This window comes from Megalobrama amblycephala, linkage group LG20, assembly GCF_018812025.1.
Source record: "Megalobrama amblycephala isolate DHTTF-2021 linkage group LG20, ASM1881202v1, whole genome shotgun sequence".
Taxonomy (NCBI): Eukaryota; Metazoa; Chordata; class Actinopteri; order Cypriniformes; family Xenocyprididae; genus Megalobrama; species Megalobrama amblycephala.
Genome location: NC_063063.1, coordinates 1,481,545 through 1,506,025, shown reverse-complemented (window position 1 = coordinate 1,506,025; position 24,481 = coordinate 1,481,545). Strand labels below are relative to the sequence as shown.

General features: G+C 34.6%; 2 protein-coding genes across 2 annotated transcripts in view; one reads left to right on the top strand and one right to left on the bottom strand.

Moving 5' to 3' along the window:
• Positions 1-8,335, top strand: part of mms19 (MMS19 homolog, cytosolic iron-sulfur assembly component) — a 29,735-nt gene extending 21,400 nt beyond the window's left edge. Inside the window, exons 23-31 of the mRNA XM_048170009.1 lie at positions 2,036-2,159; positions 2,575-2,685; positions 3,764-3,816; positions 3,915-4,101; positions 6,130-6,212; positions 6,295-6,459; positions 7,501-7,560; positions 7,664-7,764; positions 7,840-8,335. Coding sequence (XP_048025966.1) covers positions 2,036-2,159; positions 2,575-2,685; positions 3,764-3,816; positions 3,915-4,101; positions 6,130-6,212; positions 6,295-6,459; positions 7,501-7,560; positions 7,664-7,764; positions 7,840-7,870 — 915 coding nt within the window. The 3' untranslated portion in view covers positions 7,871-8,335. The remainder of the gene's footprint in view (positions 1-2,035; positions 2,160-2,574; positions 2,686-3,763; positions 3,817-3,914; positions 4,102-6,129; positions 6,213-6,294; positions 6,460-7,500; positions 7,561-7,663; positions 7,765-7,839) is intronic.
• Positions 8,336-10,559: 2,224 nt separating this feature from the next.
• Positions 10,560-24,362, bottom strand: zdhhc16b (zinc finger DHHC-type palmitoyltransferase 16b). The gene is made up of 10 exons (XM_048170008.1): positions 24,183-24,362; positions 19,877-20,121; positions 18,676-18,870; positions 16,554-16,642; positions 15,997-16,025; positions 15,781-15,914; positions 13,337-13,422; positions 13,133-13,256; positions 11,347-11,417; positions 10,560-11,215 (listed from the first exon to the last, which is right to left on the bottom strand). The coding sequence occupies exons 1-10, from the start codon at positions 24,220-24,222 to the stop codon at positions 11,113-11,115; spliced, it is 1,116 nt and encodes a 371-aa protein (XP_048025965.1). The 5' UTR covers positions 24,223-24,362; the 3' UTR covers positions 10,560-11,112.
• Between the last annotated feature and the right edge of the window lie 119 nt (positions 24,363-24,481).

Below are 24,481 nucleotides of genomic sequence, written 5' to 3'. Positions count from 1 at the left end.
ATAATTCTGCACACCTGAATATAAGGCATTTTTCATTTCCAGCCTTCATGAACAATTATATATCACTTATAAATGATTAAAAACAATATTAATAGTAGTTATTAAGATTGATGTGGATTGGAATTGGTAAAATGTGCTTGGGAAAAAAATATGATCAGAAAATCAACTTGCCTAATAATTCTGCACTCCCTGTATATATATACACTACCGCTATGTTTTTAAAAGTTTCGTCTGCTCACCAAGGGTGCATTTACTTAATTAAAAATACAGTAAAAACAGTAATATTGTGAAATATTATTACAATTTAAAATGACTGTTTTCTATTTTAAAATATTTTAAAATTTAATTTATTCTTGTGTTGGCAAAGCTGAATTTTCAGCATCATTACTCCATCAGTAAATGATGACAGAAATTTCATTTTTGGGTGAACTATCCCTTTAAATTTCTCACTTTTTGTTAAAACTGTGTAATCCAATTGGGCAGAAATTATATATGCAATTCAAATACATAAATCTTAAATTCAGGCCTAAATATATTTTTGAGTATAATACTGTGCTTAGATCCTACAGTAACATCTCCATGTTTCCATGAGGACTCACACAGTTTGTGTCTTCAGTGTCACATGATCCTTCAGAAATCATTCTAATATGTCAATTTGCTGCTCAAGAAACATTTAATGTGTACAATTGTACAAAATATTTGTGTACAATATTTTTTTTCAGGATTATTTGATGAATAGAAAGTTCAAAAGAACAGTGTTTATCTGAAATCTAATCTTTTGTAACATTATAAATGTCTTTACTGTCACTTTTGATTGATTTAATGCATCCTTGCTGAATAAAAGTATTCATTTCTTTAATTTCTTTTCAAAAAAATAAAAATAAAAATTCTTACTGACCCCAAACTTTTGAACGGTAGTGTATAATGCTACAGAAGCTTTGTATTTCAGATAAATGTTGTTCTTTTGAACTTTCTATTCATCAAGGAATCCTGAAAAGTACACAACTGTTTTCAACATTGATAATAATAACAAATATTTCTTGAGGAACTAATCATCATATTAGAATGATTTCTGAAGGATCATGTGACACTGAAGACTGGAGTAATGATGCTGAAAATTCAGCTTTGCCAACACAAGAATAAATTACTTTGTAAAATATATTCAAATAGAAAACATTTTAAATTGTAATAATTTTTCACAATATTACTGTTTTTACTGTATTTTTAATTAAATAAATTAAGCCTTGGTGAGCAGACGAAACTTCTTTTAAAAACATAAAAAATCGTACCGATCCCAAACTTGACATACAGTCAATCAAGCATTATATTATGATAATCAAGCACTATTTAATGATAGAACTTTATTAATCAGAACTAAAACTTGGTAACCATGTATGAATGCATATATGTAATTTTAACTGAACTTAAGACTGGTGGTGGTGCTTAAGATATTGTTGGTCATTCAGTGTTTCTGAAAAAAAAAAAAGGATAATAGTAATTATTATTAAAAGATAATAATTCTACTACTAATCCTACTACTAATAACAATATACAACGCACTGAATCACGTCGTCAGCGATTGCTTGAACAGATTTGCTGAAATCAAAACAGGGGCGTAATAGATGAGCGCCAGCCAATGAGATTGCCGTTTGCGCATTAGTTCCGCCCACTACCGAAGAAACCGGCATCTCTTCTGCTTGTTCTTGAAAGATGAATAATTCCAAATGAATTCTGCATCTATTGTGAAGAGTGAAGATTTAGTTGCATATGCGAGTTATTTACTTGCATTGTAGAGGGTTGTCATTTTCAAACATTCAAACAAGCTTTACTTTAAGATGGAAAACCACAGAAAACCCTTAAAGCAACAGCAGGTTTATTAGTGTTTCTTAATACAAGTTTGCGAAGCTCCGGTTCTCATAGAAACTAAGGACTGCATTTGCCGTTGGCTGAACCAAAATAAATATTTTTAATGCGATTTGTGCATTTATGGTTGTCGCTATTGCAAAAGATCTTAATTTTATCATTTACACAACAGGTGGATATTCCTGAGATTGACACACTTCTGGTCCAGTTGGAAGATCTGAGCTGTATGTGTTCACACCTCTTCTCCTACACGTTTGCTGCGAAATGCTTCGCTGGTTTGGTCAACAAAGAGGCCGGCAGGTATACACAGGATCGTTTCATCTTCTTCCTAAATCACATGCACTGAATTTTGTGCTACATGGCCTAATGCAGTGGTTCCCAAACCAATGGGAGTTATAAAAAATGGACTAGCGTACAGTCAGCAGATTGCAAAAGAAACCTCTTCAGGGTGATACTGTGAAATTATCCCTTTTTATTATGTGGCTACTTGCCACACAAGTAAGTAATTGAACACAAAATATTAATATGTGACGTGACGCGACACATTTCTGATGCCCCATTCCATTTATGATGTACTCCAAGCGCTCAAATGGATTTGCCTGGTTTGGGAACCACTGACCTCTTTTCTATCAATGTAGGACACTGGAATAATGAACAAGTTATTTGAGCTCTGGAGTTGACTTACCTGATCTGTTGTGTGTGTGTGTTCAGGTGAAGCTCTTGACGCAGTGCTGGAGAGAGTGTTGAAGAGGATCAGTGTGGAGCTGGACAACGTTTCCTCTTCCCAGCGAACACAAGCGTTCACACTGCTGCTCTGGGTAATGACAAAATCAAGAGAGATGCCAATATTTTTTCCATTTCTGAACTGTCAGTCTTCTATTGTTCCACTGTTTGGACAGATTAAATTTAGGCTTTTATTCACATATAAACACTAATCAACACACATTTAGAGTAGGGCTGGGTATTGAATTTCATGATTCGATTTGATTTCAACTAAATATAGATTATTTTAGATATATGTCAGGTGCATTACATGGCAAATTTTCTTGAGGAAAAAAATCTCTCAACTAATGCTGTAAACTATACAAGGAGTCAGTTTGTACTATAATATTAAAGGTTAAAATAAACTGATTTGTATACAAGCACTTAAATTACACTCAAGGAAGTTTTTATAATAATAAAGTTAATAATACTAATTTTACAATCACATAATTATATCCAAGTTTGTTTTTGTGAAATATAAACATTAAATTTCTATCATTAAAAACTTGACAGATTTATTCAAACATGCATTAAATATTGAAGAACATTAAAAATTATAATGAATATGTAATATGGTGCATATCTTTATCAAAATACTCCTCTAGAGTTTTTCTAGCTGACTAATGAGTTTATGGTCACTGAATATGTTTTTCTGAGGTAAATGTGACGTTACGTGACATTGTTTACAAGCTGTTTTATTAATGTATATCCGGGGTTGAAACACTGATAGAGCGATTATATGAGACATGATACGGATTTCGTTAAGTTGTACTGTATATTTTAACGTACCTTCAGGTGTTCATTCATATTTATTTTGTGCTATAACTGGTTTTAAAGGGGTCATGAATTGAGAAATCAAGCTTTTCCTTGAGCTTTTGATATATAAGAGGTCATCGTACTGTAAATTTCAGGACTGAAAACTTCCTTGTTAGTCCAATAAAAGCTTTTATTGACACCAGACCCAGAGAACGACTGATCCTGGAATGTGCCTATAAATAAATAAATAAATAAATAAATATAATTTTATTTATTTTTTAACCCAGCCCTAATTCAGAGCACATCAAATATGGCAAACAGAAGCTCAAACATGCTTGTTTGATGCACAAGAACCACTAATTTTTTCTTTTGTACAGGTGGCCTAAAGCCCTCCTCTTACGGTATCATCCGCTATCAACAGCTCTGACTGACAAGGTAGGATTTATTTCTTCCAAAAAAAAAAAAAAATTTTCCTAGCCATTTTCCGAGGTTCAGTGTTTGAGTGGTCTCTCCATCCTTCACTTGTCTTTCAGCTCTTTGCTCTGTTGAGTGACCCAGAATTAGGATCTCAGGCGGCCGACGGCTTTTGCGTCCTCATGAGCGACTCGCCAGATGTGCTCAATCGCAGTTGCCACGCAGATGTGCGCATCATGTACAGACAGCGTTTTTTCGCTGAAAACTCAACCAAACTCGTTAAAGGCTTCAACTCTGCAGAGCAGGGTACCTGATTACCACTTCCTGCCTTCACAACCAATATGACAGAATCACTCTACTTGCTTTGCATCTACAACTACTGCTGAATGTTTTGTGAAAGAGTCTCTTATGCTCAGCAAGGCTGCTTTTATTTGATCAAAAATATAGTAAAAATTGTGAAATATAGCTGCAAGCAGCAATGCCGGGGTCAAGCTGAATAAGGGCAGAAAAGGAAATATTTGTGGACATCTGTGATCATGAGGTTAGGATAAAGCTGTTTAAATTACATCAGTTAAAGCACTTATGTCATGGTTTATAACTTCTGAACAGTAGGTGGCGCTATGATGAAACTCTGCACTCATTCATTCATTCATTCCTGTCAATACACAAAACGTTTGCAAAGATACAGCTGCATATCCATTTTGGTGTGCTTGCAGTCAAATTTGTTGCAGTATAAAACAACAAAAAATCTTTTAATAACGTTTTGTCATGAGTGTCTGTAGATGCTAAATAACAAATTTCATACAAATCGGAAATTTTGTAGGAGATGCAAATTTTGTAGGAGGTGTTCGAAAAAGTAGGTTTTGAATTAAATTCGATATGGCGGACAGTAAGTATGGTAGAATATGGCAAATTTGGTATCGTAGGATTCGGCATAAGCCAACGAATCTGATGATGTAAGTTAAATGACAATATGTTGAATTTTTCATGTTATAAGCATTTTCGTAAATTTCATTATATCTCTTGATCACTAGGAGGCGCTGACCTAAAACTTTACAGGTCCTCTCAGAACATGGTCTTGATGAATTATACTGAGTTTCGTAACGATACGTTCATGCATTCCTAAAAAACAATGCCCAAAATGGCCGACCAAATAAAATTGGATATCGTTCTACTCGGTATGCCTCAAAGAATATAAGGAGGCCATACTCATGATTTTAGGACAAGGCATTCAAAAGTTATAAGCAAAAATAGCCTTTTTTCCTATCTTGGCACCAGTAGGTGGCGCTGTGACGATACTGTGCATGTACCCCCAAGTCATGCCTATAATGACATGTACCAAGTTTAGTGTCAATGCACCAAATTATTGCGAAGATCACGACAGCATCAAATCTATTTTTGCGTGTTACACGAGAACGGATTGGCCGATCAAAAATCTTTTAATAACTTTTTGCCTGGAGTGTGAGTAGATGCTACATACCAAATTTCATGCAAATGATCCCTAAATATTATTACAATTTAAAATAACTGTTTACTATTTGAATATATATATAGTAAACTAATTTATTCCTGTGATGCAAAGCTGAATTTTCAGCATCTTCAGTGTCACATGATCCTTCAGAAATCATTCTAATATGATGATTTACTGCTCAAGAAACATTTATGATTATCAATATTAAAAAAACGAAAAAGAAATTAATACTTTTATTTAGAAAGGATGCATTAAAATGCTCAAAAGTGACAGTAAAGGCATTTATAATGTTATAAAGATTTCTATTTTATAAAAAATGCTTTTCCTGAAGAATACTTAAACAATGCATCATGATTTATATATAAAAAAAATGTTTAGCTACTATTAATAATAATTGAATACAAATAAACAAATCAGCATATTTGAATGATTTCTGAAGGATCATGTGACACTGAAGATGCTGAAAATTCAGCTTTGCATCACAGGAATAAATTACATTTTACAATATATTCAAATAGAAAACAGTTATTTTAAATTGTAATAATTAAAAGATTTTTGATCGGCCAATCCGTTCTCGTGTAATGCCTCAACGAATTTGACGGCGAACACTCAAAAATGGATTTGATGCTGTATCTTCGCAAAGATTTGGTGTATTGACACTAAACTTGGTGTATGTCATTACAGGCATGACTTGGGGGTACATGCACAGTATCGTCACAGCGCCACCTACTGGTATATCATAATATTGCTGTTTTAATTTGAAATAATTGCAGCCTTGGTGAGCAGAAGAGACTTCTCCTTTCAAAAAAAAATCACAAACTTTTGACTGCTAGTGTAAATAGTTTCTGGTTTTTTTTCTACAGAGAAGAAGTCTTGTTATTTGAAAGCCCTGTCACACATCGTCAATAATCTTCCCAGAGAAGTCCAGCTCACAGAGCTTCCTGCAGTGAGTTGAATTTGCTCAAATAAATGATTTCAGAAGTATTCTCTGATATGCAGTGTGTAAAGTGTGTGCTTTTCTCTGCCAGTTGCTGCCGCTCCTGCTGGAGGCGCTGTCGTGTCCGGATCAGGCGGTTCAGCTGTCCACTCTGTCCTGCCTGCAGCCGGTGCTGCTGGAACCCCCGGCGGCCCTCAGGAACCAGCTGGAGGCGCTGTTCTCCCGCCTGCTGGCCCTTGCCACCAGCCCTGCTATGGTACCTCACGTAACCGCGCACTGCAGAGAGCGTTTGCATCTGATTCTAGTAGGGCTGGGTAAAAAATATTGATTTTAATCGATTCTCATTTTTACGAACCGATATCGATTCTTAAATCCCAAGAATGGATTAGTCTAGTCTGTTTTCAGTTGATGAATGAGCAGAATATGTAGCGCCTCCCATCCAATAAATCGCAATAATCTTTGTTACTTTTGATATGAAGCAAAGTCTCAGATTTCAAATGACGTCCATTCAAAAAATAAATACCGTTTCGGCGCTGTTTAATGTGGCGTGACAGATCGCTTTAGCGCCTCAGTTAAAGAGAAGCATGTGATCATCCTCTCTTCCGCTTTAATACCAGTTACAGCGAAATAAACATGCATGAACATCTGAAGGTATGTTAAAATATACAGTACAACTTACTGAAATCCGTATCATGTCTCGTGTAATCGCTCAATCAGTGCTTCAACCTCAATAAAACAGCTTCAATGTCACGTGACGTCACATTTACCTCAGAAAAACATATTCAGTGACCATAAACTCATTAGTCAGATAGAAAAGTGAACTCTAGAAAGCAGCATTCTGATAAATATAGTTATGCACCGTTACATATTCATTATAATGTTCTTCAATATTTAATGCATGTTTGAATAAATCAGTTATTACAGCCACGATTTGAATGTTTATATTTTTAAAAAAACGAATCGGAGTAGAAATATGATTATGTAATTCTAAACTTTATTTATAATAAAAACATCATTGAGTGTAATTTAAGTGTTTGTATATAAAAAAGTTAATTTAACCTTCAGTATTATTATAGTAGTACTAACTGACTCTCATGTGTAGTTTACAGCATTAGTTGAGAGATTTTTGTCGTCTAGAAAATTTGCCATGTACTGAAACTGAAATACTACATCCAAAATAATCGAAAACACGTAAATAGTAATCGAATCGATTCGTGAAAATCGTCAATACCCAGCCCTAGATTCTAGTCAGTCTAACAGCACGTGCCTAATGTTGACTTTATCTTCACTCTGACAGAAAGTGAGAATCGCGTCTCTCCGCTGTGTTCATGCTCTCTCTCGCCTGCCTGAACATATGGTAAGAGAAGCTGGTTTTAGGGCTTCAGCTCAGATGACTTACAAGAATAAATCAAGTTGACTTTAAAAATCACAGATTTGATCAATTTTGGTGCCTGTTTCAGGTCCTGCCGTTCCGTGCCAGAGTGCTGAAAGCTCTTGCTGCTCCTCTGGACGACACAAAGAGGCTGGTGAGGAAGGAGGCTGTGGCGGCTCGAGGGGAATGGTGAGGCGGACGTCCATGCATGACCTTCAGGTTTCACTGACCGACCGCATCTAATGTTGCTTTGCTCATCCGTAGGTTTTTGTTAGGAAGCCCCGGTGGAAGATGAACTGATGTTAACGTTGGGAACGGCCCAGATGGATCACCGCTCACAGCCTTTGATTTTACTCCCTTATCCCCTTTTTTATGATATGACACAGCAATGGCTGAACAGACTGTCAGCAGCCAAGAACTGCTTGAGTGAAGCTCTTTTCAGATGGACCTTCAACAGCAGATGCTGAATCAAGATCGCAAGAGTAAAGCGCACCGTGTGCTGTTATCATTTCAATCATGCCGTGTCATTATTATAGGGATGTTAGATGCAGAATCCAGATTGCTCTTTGAATGTGCTGTTGATACGACTGTCCTAATGTCAGTGTTTTTGAACTGATGCGTTTCGTTAGCCACGATGTTGGTTGGTTGTCCGTTTTCACAAGACTGACTTTAAAGGTCTAATTGACTAAACTGATGCCAAGAATATAAACGATATTTAAGTGTCAAATAACCTGTCAATAAAACTTTTTGTAAATGTGTAGATTGTGAGACTTTAGCATTGAATTGAAGGTACAACTTGCTGTGTATCGTAATTTCCCAGTAGGAAATTGTTTTATTGCTGTTTTATCTCACACCAGTTCATTTGTACAGTATGTGCTGGACTGACCTTAATGTGAACCCGACGTACGCACAGAATACGACAAAATTACCTGATTTCTCAAATCACAGATAGCACAAAACTTACATTTCTGGGGAATCTAGAAGTCTGAGAACATACTGGAAATAAAACATGGAAACTGAAAATAATACTTTACAATAAGATTTCATTTGTTAACATCAACCATTTTTAAATCAAAAGTTGTATCTGTTAACGTTATTTAATGCACTTTGAACTAACATAAAAAATACAATTATTTATGGTTTAATTAACATTAATGAATGCTGTAAAATACATATTTCTCAATAATAGTTAATGTTGGCTTATGCATTAACTAATGTTAATAAATGAGACCTTATTGTAAAGTGTTACTGAAAATATGATTAAAACTTAGGTATTTGTTAACATTAAAGATACACTGTAACTTTTTTTTTTGTTTGAAAGTAACGAAATTTAAATAACACTATCAATAATTCTTCCAAAACATGTTTTTGTCTTACAAAAGATTCACTATGGTAAACCTATTGTAAGTGTTTTTAAATTTTAGACCTGTCGGGATGGTTTTCGCGGGAAATATGCGTATATACGTCACTCGCCCGCGCGTTTCTCGTTATATCCGTAAATAAGGAAAAGCAGAGCCATATCAAAGACTATCGAAATAATAATAATAATAAAAGACTATATAAATAGAAAGATGATTCACTCCTATTAGTTATGGATGGGAGAAACTGTAATGTGCAATATGGCGGAATAGGTCCCGCCTTCTAAGTAAAAGCCAATCGCTGATTGATAAAGTCGTTGCGTCACTGCAGCTGACTCGCGCTAAGGATTGCACATGCGCATCGGCTCGTCTAGCCTGAAAAATGCGCTTTTTTAACACTATTTGAACATAAGAAACATTTATGGGACAGTTCATGTCAGATTTTGTTGCTGGTTTGATTTAATGGTGAGTTCGCCAAGCAGTTTTTTGAGATTTTAGGATTCCCCCATTCAAATTGATAGGACTTGGTCTTGGCTAGTGAACAGACTTTCCTTGAATGGGACTTTGGCCATATTTAAAGCTGAGGTCCAAACTTTTGGCGCTCTTGTGGTTAAACAACGGCATGCGTGTTGCGGAAGAACACTGTAACCGGAACTACTTCTCTCTGTTTATACCTATGACGAGTCACGCAGGTACTGTGCTACTCCGCAGCGGCGGCGACCCGAACCACTCTAAAATAGTCCGAATATAAACACTTATTGTAGGTGTATCGCAGTGATTCAGGATAAGACAAAAAACACACTTTGGAGAATGGATCCATGATGTACTCGTTCATTCTGATTTTTGTACATTTTGAACACAAAAAAGTTAAAGACTGCAGCTTTAAAGGCTGAGGAGAAAAGTTGCGCGTGGAAAAAGCGATAAAGATCGACATGGAGCTGCTAAATCTCAAATTTCTGAGGAATCAACCGTTTAAAAAAACGGAGCTCATAATAAATCCAGAATCAACATTATAGCTTGGATTTTCGGAGATGGCGAGAGAGGGATTTGAAATATTGAACGTGAGTAAAGTATTTTATTGACTAGATAAATCGCCATATTATGTAGCTCTCTAACAGTTTATTGTAACGTACATAATTATTTATTGTGAAGGCTCATTTAATTATGGTTGTTGTAGTGCTGTGCTAGAAATGATTTTTTAAGAAAGTAGTGTGTCTATTAATAAGTAAAGAACTAGTGAATGTTTTATGAACGGTATAACATATTCATCCGCAGTCACGCAGAGCCGAAGCACAACCAAAACAATGTTCTTCCGCGAAATGCAGGCAGTTTTGTTTTTTTAATGCTAAAATGCCAAAAGTTACATAGTTCACATTAACTGACAATGAACAATACTTCTACAGCATTCACTAATACGTTATTAATATCAAAGTTGTATCTGTTCACATTAATGCACTGTAAACTAAAATGAGCAAATATTTTTTAATTAAATAACAGGTTTAAAAAATGCAGTAAAAACATTGTTCTTTGTTCATGTCAGTTAATGAATGCATTAACTAATGCTAACAAATGAAAAAAGTGTTTAACTTTGTTCTTGTATAAATATAAGAGTCTGTAATTCAATTCTGCCGACAATATAATTTATAACGAGACAAATGTAATTAGAAAAGAATAAAAAATATTTATGTTACACTTTTTTCCCCAGTGGTCTCAGACTTCTGGAGCCCGTCACACATCTGTACAGGTGTGTTTCACATTTAAAACCACGTCAGTGTGTTCATTAGAAAACATTATTGTAAAATAACTTCATTTTAACAAAATGCATGGACCACTTTGGAAATGTTCAGACATTCAAAAACATGGTGAAAAATGTTCATAAAGGACACAGCTCAAAGATTCCCATGAATCATCATGATCAACACTGGAAGATAAAAAATATAAATATTCCTCAGATGTCACCAAAATCCATTCACATCAAGTCTTTGGCACCAAGTACTACTTTGAACTCGGCACAAGGATCTCACGCTGTACAGTAAACACACATTTCAGTAAAATCCCATAAAAAAACCCTCATAAGACGGCCTAAACGGCAGCAGTCGTTCGTTTGTAAAGGTCAGGGGTGATGCAGAGTCCCTTCAGTCTTAAGAGTCTGATATGTGCTGATCTGATCATCATGACGTCAAATCGCCACGGTGTTGTTCCTGTATGCAGGACAGTCCCACGTCAGGCCATCCCCGTGAGGAAGATGACAGGAGGGCAGCAGAACCCGTGTTAGCCAGTCACTGAACGACAGGGAAAGCGATTATTACTACATACAGATTATAACATATTCACTGTCAAACAGTTGTACAGTTAAGTTTTGGCTTTAACTAAATTGGGGAAATTAAGGGTAATAATATGGTAAACACCTCACCTCTGCTTCTCAACACCAAAAAACCTTCTCCAGTTGTTCATTTTTCCATGGTGGTATGGATTACGGAAAATCTGTGAACATACAGTCGAGTTCACGACAAAAGTTATCTTCAAACATGAGAATATACGTTTTTATATAACTTCATCTCTGGAAATAAAAAATAAAAAATAAAATTATATATATCAAAAAAGAAGAAAAAATGTTAATATCATTAATAATAACTATTATTATTATATTTTTTTACAGTTGCGTTTTGTGCTGTTAGTTTTATATATCTCTGAAAGCAAAAATGAAAATAAAAACCAAAAAATAAATGAACAAAAACATGAAAACCCCAAAAGTTTAATAATAATAATAATAATAATAATATTAACAATGCTATTAATAATATTATTAATAATAATATATGGAAATTTGAATTTTTGCAATTGCATTTTGTGCTGGTTTATATAACTCTGAAAAGCAAAGATTAAAAACAAAATATAAAAACACATTTTTTTTTTATAATAACACCAATAATAAAAAATAATAAATTAATAATACTATTATGAATAATAATATATTTGGAAAACATTTGTGCTTTATATAACGTCATTTCTGAAAAACAAAAAATTTAAAAATGAACAAAAAACCTACTACTAATAATAATATGAATTATTATTATTAGCATTTGGTCAATCATTATTAGCTTTGTTGTTATTATTATGTTTATTATTATTAACAGATTTGGAAACTGTTATTTTTGCAATTGCATTTTGTGCTGTTAAGTTTTATCTAACTTAATCTCTGAAAGCAAAAATGAAAAAGAAAACAAAAAAATAAATTGTCGGAAATTTTTTTTATCTGAAAAGCAAAAATTAAAAACAAAATCTAAATACCCCCCCAAACACACACAAAATTACCATATTTTTTTTTATAAATAACACCAATAATAATAATGATAATAATAAATTAATATTTTTATTAATAACAATATATTTGAAAAAGGTTATTTTTGCAATTGTTTTGTGCTGCTAGTTTTATGTAATATCATCTTTGAAAAACAAAATTTTTAAAAAACCCATAAAAACATTTTTAAATACTACTACTAATAATAATATTATTAATTATTATTAGCATTGGTCAATCATTATTATCAGCCTTGTTATTATTATTATTTTCATTATTATTCCTAGATTTAGAAACTTATTTTTGAGATTGTGTTTTGTGCCGCTAGAGTTGCAGAAATGACAAACTTCAGCTTTTAAAGGTGCAGTGTGTACATTTTAGCAGAATCTAGTGGTGAGGTTGCAAATTGCAACCTTTCAAATCCCTTTCGAAGCACACAGAGAAGCTACGGTGGCCGTCTGGCCGACACAAGACAAAGATGTTGTCGTCTAGGACAGCAGAGAGTACGTTAGCCAGTCAAGCAATGAGGTTTCTTCTTACTTCTAACAAAGAACGGTCTAACCAGACGACTACTACTATGTGCATATTCAACATAGTGACGATGCAAGCTGCCTCTAAAAACACGAACGATTTAGAAGAAGAACAACATAGTGATGAATCGCTCTGTAGAGTGTTTGTCCGTTTAGGGCTGCTGTAGAAACATGTCAATGGCGACCTGCGGTGTATGAGATAGAAATGGCTCATTCTAAGGTAATAAAAACATAACGGTTCATTATGTTAGGTGTTTATGCACCACTGAAAACATAGTTATGTATATTATATTGCATTTCTGTAAATAGATCCTCCTAAAATTGTACAAATTGCATGTTTAAGTGTACACTTGTGTCTTAGCCCTTACTTTGCCCCTCAGTTTGAGTCGTTTCCTCTCTCTGCGGTTGATGTGTCTCTCCACACTGGTCTCTCCTCTGGTGATCAGCACTGCGTGCCACAATGTGAGGCTTCCCAGAGCCACAGCCACCGAACTGTTGAGAAGAAAACACAATTTAGAAAATAAACACGTGCGTTAAAGAGTAATATGTGAAAAAGTAATAATAAGTCTTACCTCGTCAACACCCACAGATAAACGAGGCTCTTATGAACCATCCTCTCCTGATGGCTGAAGGCAGGTGGAGGCGTCTGATACGAGCTCTTCAAAACAACAACAGAGGAATGGTCAGACGACTCGCTTTTATAAGATGTCGTCAGAACTAACCTAAACCTACAGTACCGATCAAAAGTTTAGGGGTGGTAAGATTTTTTTAATGTTTTTGAAAAATTTTGAGAAATTTTCGCATTTAATTTAAAAATCTGAAATATTATTGTAATTCAAATCAGCTGTTTTCTATGTGAATATATAGTAAAGTGTAATTTATTCCTGTGATCAAAGCTGAATTTTCAGCATCGTTACTCCAGTCTTCAGTGTCACGTGATCCTTCAGAAATCATTCTAATATGATGATTTGATGCTCAAGAAACATTTATGATTATTATCAGTGCTGAAAACAGCTTCAGATGTGTTGAAACTGATACATTTTTATAGAAAGTTCTAAAAGAACAGCATTTATTTGAAATAGAATGTTTTGTAACATTATTAATGTCACTTTTGATCAATTTAATGCATCCTTGATGAATAAAAGTCGTTTTTTTAATGGTGATTAATTAAAACTTCTTGCTGACCCCACAGCTTTGAACAGTAGTTAAAGTAACAACATTTCTGAGGACTAACTACATAATCTCCAATAATTCTACAAATCGCATCTGACTAATATTCTACACTGCTACAGACATTCATATCTGTGGCTGCAGGTTCACAGGGCAGAGACTGACACTAACTAGTCTTAAAGAGCACCTATTATGCTTTTCTACATCTTCATCATTCTTTAGTGTGTAATGTTGCTGTTTGAGCATGAAAAAGGTTTCCAAAGTCCCTCCAGCGGGAGTTCTTCTCTATATCAGTGTTTCTGAACTCCCTAAAACACCTCCACTGAAGTCTTGAGTTTTCTTCACATAATGTCATCCAAGATGTTCTTGTCTTTCTTTCTTCAGTGGAAAAGAAATTAAGGTTTTTGATGAAAACATTCCAGGATTTTTCTCCATATAGTGGACTTCACTGGGGTTCAACGGGTTGAAGGTCCAAATGTCAGTTTCAGTGCAGCTTCAAAGAGCTCTACATGATCCCAGACGAGGAATAAGAGTCTTATCTAGAGAAACCATCGGACATTTTCCTAAAAAAATAAACATTATATAGTTTTTAACCACAAATGCTCGTCTTGAACTGCTCTGTGATGCTCCGCGCATGACGTAATCATGTTGGAAAGGTCATGCGTGACTTAGGTGGAAGTACCGCAGAAAATTCCATCTCATCGTTGTTTTACCTTTTATTTCACTTAAGTCTTTGACATTCACTCTGTAAACACTGGATCGGCACGTCCTCCTACGTCACGCGTGATCTTTCCAACGTGATTACGTCATGCGTGGAGCATCACAGAGCAGTGCAAGACGAGCATTTGTGGTTAAACTGTATATAATGTTTATTTTTTTTAGAAAATGTCCGATGGTTTCTCTAGATAAGACTCTTATTCCTCGTCTGGGATCATGTAGCGCTCTTTGAAGCTGCACTGAAACTGACATTTGGACCTTCAACCCGTTGAACCCCAGTGAAGTCCACTATATGGAGAAAAATCCTGGAATGTTTTCCTCAAAAACCTTCATTTCTTTTCCACTGAAGAAAGAAAGACATGAACATCTTGGATGACAATATGTGAAGAAAACTCAAGACTACAGTGGAGGTGTTTCAGGAAGTGCATTAATGTAAACCAAATATTTTCTGTGGAAATCAATAACAGGCTGAACTTGTATTTAACCCTGAACACTTCCTTACAAATGCCCTCTAGCAGTTTCGCCCAGCATGCACCTGCAGCCTCTATGTAGTTTCTACCTGCCGCAGGAATGGGATATAGATTAGCCCCGCCCCCGGGACCACCTCCCCTTGTGTGTGAATGTCCATATACCTGCCTGACTACAACAACAATACAAACACAAGCCCACTATAAAACAATCTCTCATTATGATGATTTAAAGGTTTATTTTTGATAGAAATTAATAGTTTTATTCAGCAAGGATGCATTAAAATGATCAAAAGTGACAGTAAAAACATTTATAATGTTACAAAAGATTCTATTTACATTTACATTGATAATAATCAAATATTTCTTGAGCAGCAAATCATCATATTAGAATGATTTCTGAAGAATCATGTGACACTGAAGACTGGAGCAATTCAGCTTTTCATCACGGAAATAAATTAAAGTTTACAATATATTCACATAGAAAACAGCCGTTTTAAATAACAATAATATTTCACAATTTCTACTGTGTTTTTGGTCAAATAAACGCAGCCTTGGTGAGCAGAAGACAACCACATCCTCTGAAAGCTTTCAGATCTTGTAAGTGTCTCTGAATTAAAGGCACCCCAACAGGAAGTCGAGATTGGTGAAGACTGACTCACCTCGATGGCATCATAGGCGTCCAGGAACATGTCTTTGGCACTGATGCTGCAGTAGACGCAGCCCATGGTCATGTACAGACAGAAACTGAAGAAGTAACGGTGGTTGAAATGACCCACGCAGTTATTCAACCAGGCTGAGAGGTCAGTTAAGACGCAAACCACAGCAGGACAATGTCACATGATCATTTTTATTTATTAGCTGCTTCACAAGGATACGACAGTGGTGGTCCATTTTCAAAATACATCTGTGATGGAGAAACAAAATATGAGCAATATACATGATACATTAACCAATCACGACAATGTGTGGGCGGGCTTTAGCATATCATTAACTATGCTGTGAAGCAGGTTATCCTGGTATATTTTACTGTTGAAATTAAAAACTGTGTACATTTAGCAATATAGTGGGTGAATTATGCATATAATGTACATATATGGTTGAATTAAACCAGTATTTATACTTGCCATCATGTAGCATTTACTACATTAAAGTTGAGCAAGTGGATCAGGTAATGTGAGCTGGTGTGAGTGAGTGGAGGCGGGGCTAATTTGCATATTCATAGTCCCATGCATACTAAATGAAGCCAGGGTGTCGAGTTGCATTCAAGCTATTTTAAGCCATGAAGAATTTTTTTCACAGGAATAAACATTTAAATATGTCATTTTGGTGATCAAGGATGAGTTTCAAGGGATCAAATGATTGACTAAAGGGGAACTTTAACTACATACAATCAGATTCACTTATACGCCTTCAGTTTGGTCACTTGTCTTACCTGTTGCAGATACTGCAGTGATGAGTTCTTGCTGGTTTGGGAACTATACATTTTTTACAGATTGTGACAGTTGGTATATCAATCTTTTCCTAAAGCAAAAGACATAAGCATGCAACAAACACTTAACAAAATGTTAAAAATTGAAAATAAAAAGCACACAATGAATGGATAGGCAAAGAAATGGCTTTTGCAAAGAAAATGTTGAAGCTTAAGTGCCACTAGCTTCACTAAATTTTTAATTGGTTGGTAAAACAGATAGTCCCAGATAGTTAGTATGTGAGAATCACAACATTACAAAAATTGGACAAAAAGACAAATGTACAACATTTGTGAACATAACTGCTTTAATGAGGGAAAGAACTACAATCCCATGACAATCAAATTAAAAACAAATATTTATATACATATATATTGACTATATGCACAGAGCGTTCTTTAGAGCTTCCGCAATAATATAAGCCAGCTGGAAAACTTCCGGTGAGAGTCATGTGCTGGTGTGTTGAGGATCAGTAGTGTAATACTTAGTTTATCATCAGAATATAGTCACTTAAATAGTCAGGCATAGCATTAATTTAGTTATTCAAATATAAGACAGCATAAAAAATAAATAAATAAAGACGTACCTCAGTGTTCCTCCTTGACTAAATTCAATTTGACCATCAGTTTTCACACTTTTATGTGAAAAAAGCTTCAAAAATTAAATATTTATTGTGTGCTTTAGTTAGATTAATTGAATAAAGTGTGCTGAAATCATTGATCTTGAGCTGCTCTGACTGACAGCTGCTGTGATTATAAAGAGAGAGCGGCGCTCGCTTTCTGTCATTCATTCACAAGAAAAGTTATTGTTTTTCAGGAGATTTTCTGAGTATTTCATACTTCACATTGACAAATTGTGTTTTTAAACCTAGTTATTTTATGTTTAATATTTAGTCAAAAACAAAGTGAAAAACGATTAGAGGAAATGCACAAATAAATGCTACTTTGCCGCCACCTGCTGGTTAAAGTGGTAATTATTGTCTTTTTTATTTTTAAATAAGTGTTTTCTATCAAATGTTGAATTTCCTACTTTTTTAAACGTTCGGTTTTACAATGGGGACAATCTCAGAAGGATGAACAAGTAATGTTTGTGGTCATCACATTAAAAATAACATTTGAAGTGCTGGAGAAAATAATGCATGTGCTTGTCTAATTACAGACAGCGTTTTTAAACGATCCCAATAGCTTCGTCTTTATCACAATCAATAAAACTGGTTTATTAGCAAATTAGGTAAATGTGATAATTGCAATAAAATATGAATGCAACATTAAAAAGTCAACCATTGATGGTTTTGTGTCGATGTACAGTGACTACAGAATGAACATTTAACAGTTCACTGGAAATGCCCACAACCAGGAAGTAAACGTGCGTATAGCCTATTGCATATATATAAATTTTTATGTAGATTAAGAGCGTAGGGAGATTACATCATTTGCAGTGCTTCACAGGATTGGACCAGCATAAAAGAGTAATTTTAATTTATTTATTTATTATTTATTTTTAACTTATTTTAATTTTCTGAATGGTGGCGTTTTTTTTTTATTGCAGAATCATGGGTAATGTAGTTTTTCACCAGGAATTCCATTGTTAAAGGGATAGTTCACCCAAAAATGAAAATTCTGTCATCATTTACTCGCCCTATAAAATATCTTTGTTCCTCTGAACACAGAATGTTTGTAACCAAGCAGATCTCGGCCCCCATTGACTGCCATAGTATTTTTTTTTTCCTACTATGGTAGTCAATGGGGGCCAAGATCTGCTGGTGACAAAATTTTGATTTTTGGGTGAATTATCCCTTTAAACACGATTTTAAAATAAGTATGCCATTGATTAACAACCTCGTAGCTCTGTCGTTAACAGTCATTAAAAAAATCATTTCCCAAAATGAATGTGATTTTTACTTCCAGAACCCAATTCTTGTGCTTTTATTCTTACTTAAAATGTAAGAATACAGAAAAGGTCTGCAATCTAAAACACTTTATTTATTATACACAGGAAATAACAAATATTTCGGCTCTACGCCTTGGTCAGAGCTTACTTAAAATGTAAAATAATGTGAAAAAAATGTGAAATAACTTCAGTCACCTGTGGCGGGAAACCCGGACACGTGGTCGTAGCTTTATAGTAATGGAAGACCAGCATGAGGAGGTTCCAGTGGCCGTAACAGAGGTGCCAGAGGATCCAGTGAACGGGGTACGTGCTGAAGATGATGGGAAGAACGCACAGATAGACGATAATCACGATGGAGCTGGTCAAGACGATCACCAGAGACACAAACACCTTCACGGAGGAAACACAGATGAGGGATTAGAAATGGTCGATCCTGTGAGCTGTTAAACTTTAAACACATATTCAGACACGAATCTGCATCAACTGAGAATCTTTCAATTTAAAAATTTAAAATAGAGATCACGATTCTCCCACAACTCTAAATAGAGTTTTATTTTGAGGTTATCTAGAGGTTGACAGGTTCTTCGGCTGGTCTAACAGCGCTCATCACTGTCAGAATGAGTGAGCTGACCAATCAAATCAAAGAAGGCGGGGCTTAATGTTCACAGAAAGATGAGCGCGAACTCCAATGCTTTTGTCTTAGCAGTGAAAGAGTAGCCTATGTGGCGAGTAAGTAGATAAACATGACTGTTTTATAGCTGAAATATTCAACAGTAATATCCAGTGATGAAAACTGCTCAACATTTGTATGATATTTCACCATTTTTAATTGAAAACATGCTATTATTTGATTAGTATGATATGATTAATGTAATTCATTACTGAATGTGACACGACAAGAAGTGTTTTTGACATAATTAGACTTACAAATAAGTGAGTGAATCTAGGCTATTTTTTTATTTTTTATTATTATTATTATTATTTGCAAATAGTTTAAATTAACTATAATAACAACAATAGACCTGGAACTTTTACCATTATTATTTCTTTTTTGCTATTCCCTTAAATCCCTTTTAAATTATTTAATTCCTTTTAATAAAAAAAAAAAAAAAACCCAATTACAAAAAATTTAAAAAACAATAATACAAAGTGCCTTGATGCATTTTTAAGCTTTCCGACGCAGCCAGTGACAAATACAGGGACTTTATTAAGTCACTTGTCGCCACCTACTGGTGTAACAATGTAATTTGAAGCATCAAGTTGCGTTTAAAAGGTGATTTGCTCCATTTTGATCGCTACCGTAGACATCAGTGTTTATATCCGAACTATAAACATTTATCCCAGTACTTCTGTTCCTAAAACTATAAATAAAGAAAATAGATTTTGTTCTGCCTACCACTCCAAACCAGCGGGTCATATTGTCCACCAGCCAGTAGATGGGCTCAAAGACACAGTCAAGCACCGTGTCTGAATTGGTCAGGACGTTGTAGTACAGGGACTTCAGTAGCACCGTCCCATAGTTCCACAGGTCTCGTACTCTGCTCGACCGCTTTCTGCGTCCCCGTCGAGGGCAGAGCCGGAACCAGCGCAGGAAGAGACGCATGACTTTGGAGAGGTACCACCTCCAGCTGCGCATCCCTCCTTCAACACACACACACGACAGAAGCTCAGTGTTTCTCTTCGGTGTATCACACACAAACACAGGTCACAAACACCCTGACCTCCACATGAAATCAGCAATACCAGCTTCTTTTGACCTTTAGGCCTATGGTCTTCATTAAACACACAAATTCAGCCAATCAGTAAATAATACAGCCTAAGGAACCAAAGATGTTGTAAATGAATAAAACTGAGAAATAAATGATGGTTAACAATTAGAAAACTATTAATTATCTTTTCATAATAGCAAAATTAGTCAATGTCTTTTTTCTTTTTTGTTTTATTACGAAATGTGAGGATAAAGTACCTGCCCAAATGAAAGAAAAAAAGAGGAAATTCGTAAAAATAAATATATTTTAAAAAATAAATAAATAAACAAACACACACACGTATAGAAGATATTCAAGAAAAATATACAAGTAACTAAATAAGTTAAAAAAGTAGTAAACAAATTCAAAATGTTTGTGTTTTTTTACATTTTGAATTTATTTACCACTTTTTTTATTGCAAGATATTCCAGAAAAATACAAATATAAGTTAATACATACATACATACTTAAATTAAAAAATAATATATTAAATAATATTAATCATAAAATAATTTATTATCAAAATAATAAATGAACACACACGCACACATAGAAAATTCTAAGACATTCTGGAAAAATAAATAAGCAAATAAATAAATAAATTTAATAAAAACACACATATAGAACATATTCCAAGATATTTCAGAAAAATAGTAAATTAGGTTTAGGGTTAGTAAATAATAAGCAAATAAATAATATAAATAAATATTTTAATATAAAAAATTGTAATATGTTCAGAAGATATTACAAAATCTTTTATGCACACAGAGTGTAATTAAAATTTCTTACCCAACTCTTATGTTTTCTGATTTTCTAAGCAAATGAATGCATTCAAACAGAACTCAATAAAAATTGTTCTTAGCTTGTCCGTATCAAGAGAGAAACTGTCCTTGAGACCAAGAGATCTGCAGAACTGCAACTACAGACACACCTTCTCTGACATAGAAAAGCATTAGTTTGATTAGATAAAAACGTAGCGAGATCAAAATACCTGGTCAAGGGGTGGATAACTATTGCGCAGGATTATCAACTAATGTCCGAGGCAGAAAAAAACACTCTAAATATTTGATCAAGTCCTCGGCGGTTCACCTTATGTAACAACAACCAACTTAAGAAAAGTTTCAAGTCACAAGACCAATGAAACCCAGCACTGGATGCGCTTCCTCTGGAGGACAATAAGCGTCCATCTGATATGGCCAGTGGCTGATGAAAGTGAGTATTAGTTACAAGATTGAGGCGGTATTTTTATCCGTGTCCCACGGGGCCATCTGGACACCCGGACACACTTCATTTTTCCAAATGTCGCAGGTGGAAGGTGAGCTTGTGGTTAAGACAATTACATGCTGTGACGTGATGATGATGTCATACTGATGTCACATGGTGTCAGTAGCTCATTACCAAGTTGACATGAGGAAATGCAATGCTTGTGTAAACTGTCAGGTCAGGACACAGATTTTAATACTATGATGAAAGAAACAGAGTCATCTTAGATATAAAATAACACAAATGGAGGTATGGAGATTATGCAGAGACCAAAAATGTTAAATAAATAAAAATATATATTTTAAGCTTCTTGTCTAGATTAAACAGTACTGGAGTATTTAATGCGTCTAATAAAATCTGGTCAAATGCATAAATTACAAAAATCAATAATATACCATATGGGCCATTCTACAGAATCGGTGCAAAATGCTGTCCCACAACCATAAAACACATTTAAAAAGCATTTAAGTATTAAAATGTTAGATATTTACTAAGATCCTTCTACTATCTATTGAATCCCACAATAATATTTAAAATATCAGTAAGCTTAAAATATATAAAATCATCATTTATTGGGTACTTTCAGTTGGGAGGTGGCTGTCCAGAACCCTAACCCCTAAATTTCAACTTATGAAAATGATATTGAAATAATTTTTACAATTTTTACATTGTTGTTTTTAAAAATATATTTTTGATTTTTTTAAAAAAGTGAAGTTAAAAAAAAAATATATATATATTTTTTTAAATCATGAAACTTTATGTAAAAAAAAAAAGTTGCTCACATTTTCACGTCACTGCCGAAACAGTGTGTGTTTTAGGCCATTGGCTGAGACTGATTTTAACACACTTCTACATTTCTGATCAGGAAATATTCCTGTGTTCCTCCCTCTCACAGCCTCTCTTTCACAGTAGATAGATCATCATTCTCAGTTAAATGTGTTCAAAAGTCTGGAAATCTGTGAGGAACTTTAAGGAACGTCACTAACAAACACCTTTTTCTGCAATTAAGCAAACTTTTTTGGGTGTTATTCCATAAAATTTAGTTTTTGTGTGTGTTCAACTGTTCAGAACTGTGATAGCTAACCATGTGCTGATTATCATCATTGAGCGGCTCAAAAGTATCGAAAATTGTCAGTACCGAAACAGTCACGACCGAAACTTCACCACATTTCGGTCGTGACTGGTTTGGTAATGACATCATTGTTTTGGTAGTGACAAAAGGGAACATATAATCATTTATTTGGGGGAAATAAACTAAATTTGAGTACAGTTATGCACATCATTAGTATTTTAATATGTTTGAGTAGTGTTTCAGTATGTGAGTTAAAATCCTGTCATGTGATGTGGTCGATACCAACACATTACTATCATGACCGAAACATGGGATGTTTTGTCAAAAATAAAGTATATTGAATGATCAACTAAGATGTTATTATAGTGTTTGGTTCAATGTTTATTCAAACTAATGAATCCTTCACTTTGAAATCAGTATGACAAACTTTATGCCTTTTACAAATAAAGATTGGATTTAAAATACAACAAATCTCATACATTACACTTGAAATATTGTTAAAATTGTAATTGTTATTGATTTATCTGTGAAAACTTTTTCAAAAAAATAGCAAAAATATATATTTACAAGGTAGATGTAAACAAAATCTGAATAGGTCAATGTAACCCTTCTTATTAAATGATTTATTATTGTGTTTCAGTAGTGACAGATTTGGGGAGAGGAAAAATATTCCAAAACTTTCTGAAAATACAATATGAGAATTAACTGCACAATTACTAGAAATGTGTACCTTAGATATTATACAATTTGCATACATACAAAATTTGTGGAAAAAGACATTTTTCCAACTCTGACTTTGAACCAATTCTGTAGAATGACCCATATATACTCAATAATAAAAAGTAAAAATAACAAGGGTGCCTTAAAAAAAATGTAACCCAAATTTGTTCTAAAGAGAAATTCGTAAATAGGCACAATAAGCATTACATATTCATCATTTACTCACTGACAGCCTCCAGACTCAAATGACTTAATGTATTCTGTGAAACACAAGTCAGACGAATTAGAGTCATTTTAAGATGTAATGAAAAGAGGCTCTCAGTCCCTAACAATCTGCATCAGATCTACTTTTTAAGGGTTTGCAACAGCATGAAAGTAAGACATTCAGTCCACTGGACAGTAAGTGAATGTCTGCATGGGAAGTTCCTTTCCCTTCAAAAGTAAGGAGCTTTGCACTGTAATTGGAAAGGCTTAACCTTTGTCACTTCTTACAGCACAAGACTCACATATCCTGTTAGCACGTTTACTTAACATGCACTTTATTTCAGGAGATTCAGGAGTAAAGCAACTCCACTATTAACCAGAGTCTCAAGTGCACGTGCACGTTTGCCATCTGTCTGCATGGAAACCCGCACTTGACCTGGTTCCACTGCCATGGTTATGATTGACACACTGTAACACTGATCTCAGGTGTTCACTTTCACTTCTGATCAAAAGATAAACTTTCCATTACGACAGCAGAACAAAGACAATGCAGGTCAACGAATGGACGAACAGAGCAGTAAAGAAGCACATGAAGAATGCATATTAAAGAAACGAGGGCTGCTGTGTTTCTGCTGTCACGTGAGGATGCTCGGAATGCACCGGCAGGTAAACGTGAAAATTAAAATGGTACGTACCGGACCCGGTCCCGCAAAGTTTTTCGGTCGAATCGCTCATACACTGATTCAGGTCATGTTCGCTGTTGAACGAAACACGTTAAATATGATCACACATTCAATGTAATCCACCTCTCCTCTGAATTCTGTGAATGTGAACCGAGTCTCGATGGAACTTCCGGTGTTTACAGCAGAATTCAAAATAAAAGTCGCGAGAGCAGCGCTTGAAAACTACACCGGAAGTAAAAATCTCTGTATTTTTCTCTACATAAAAATTGTTTTTCAACGATAATGTGTAAAATTCAAGACAGACCTACCAT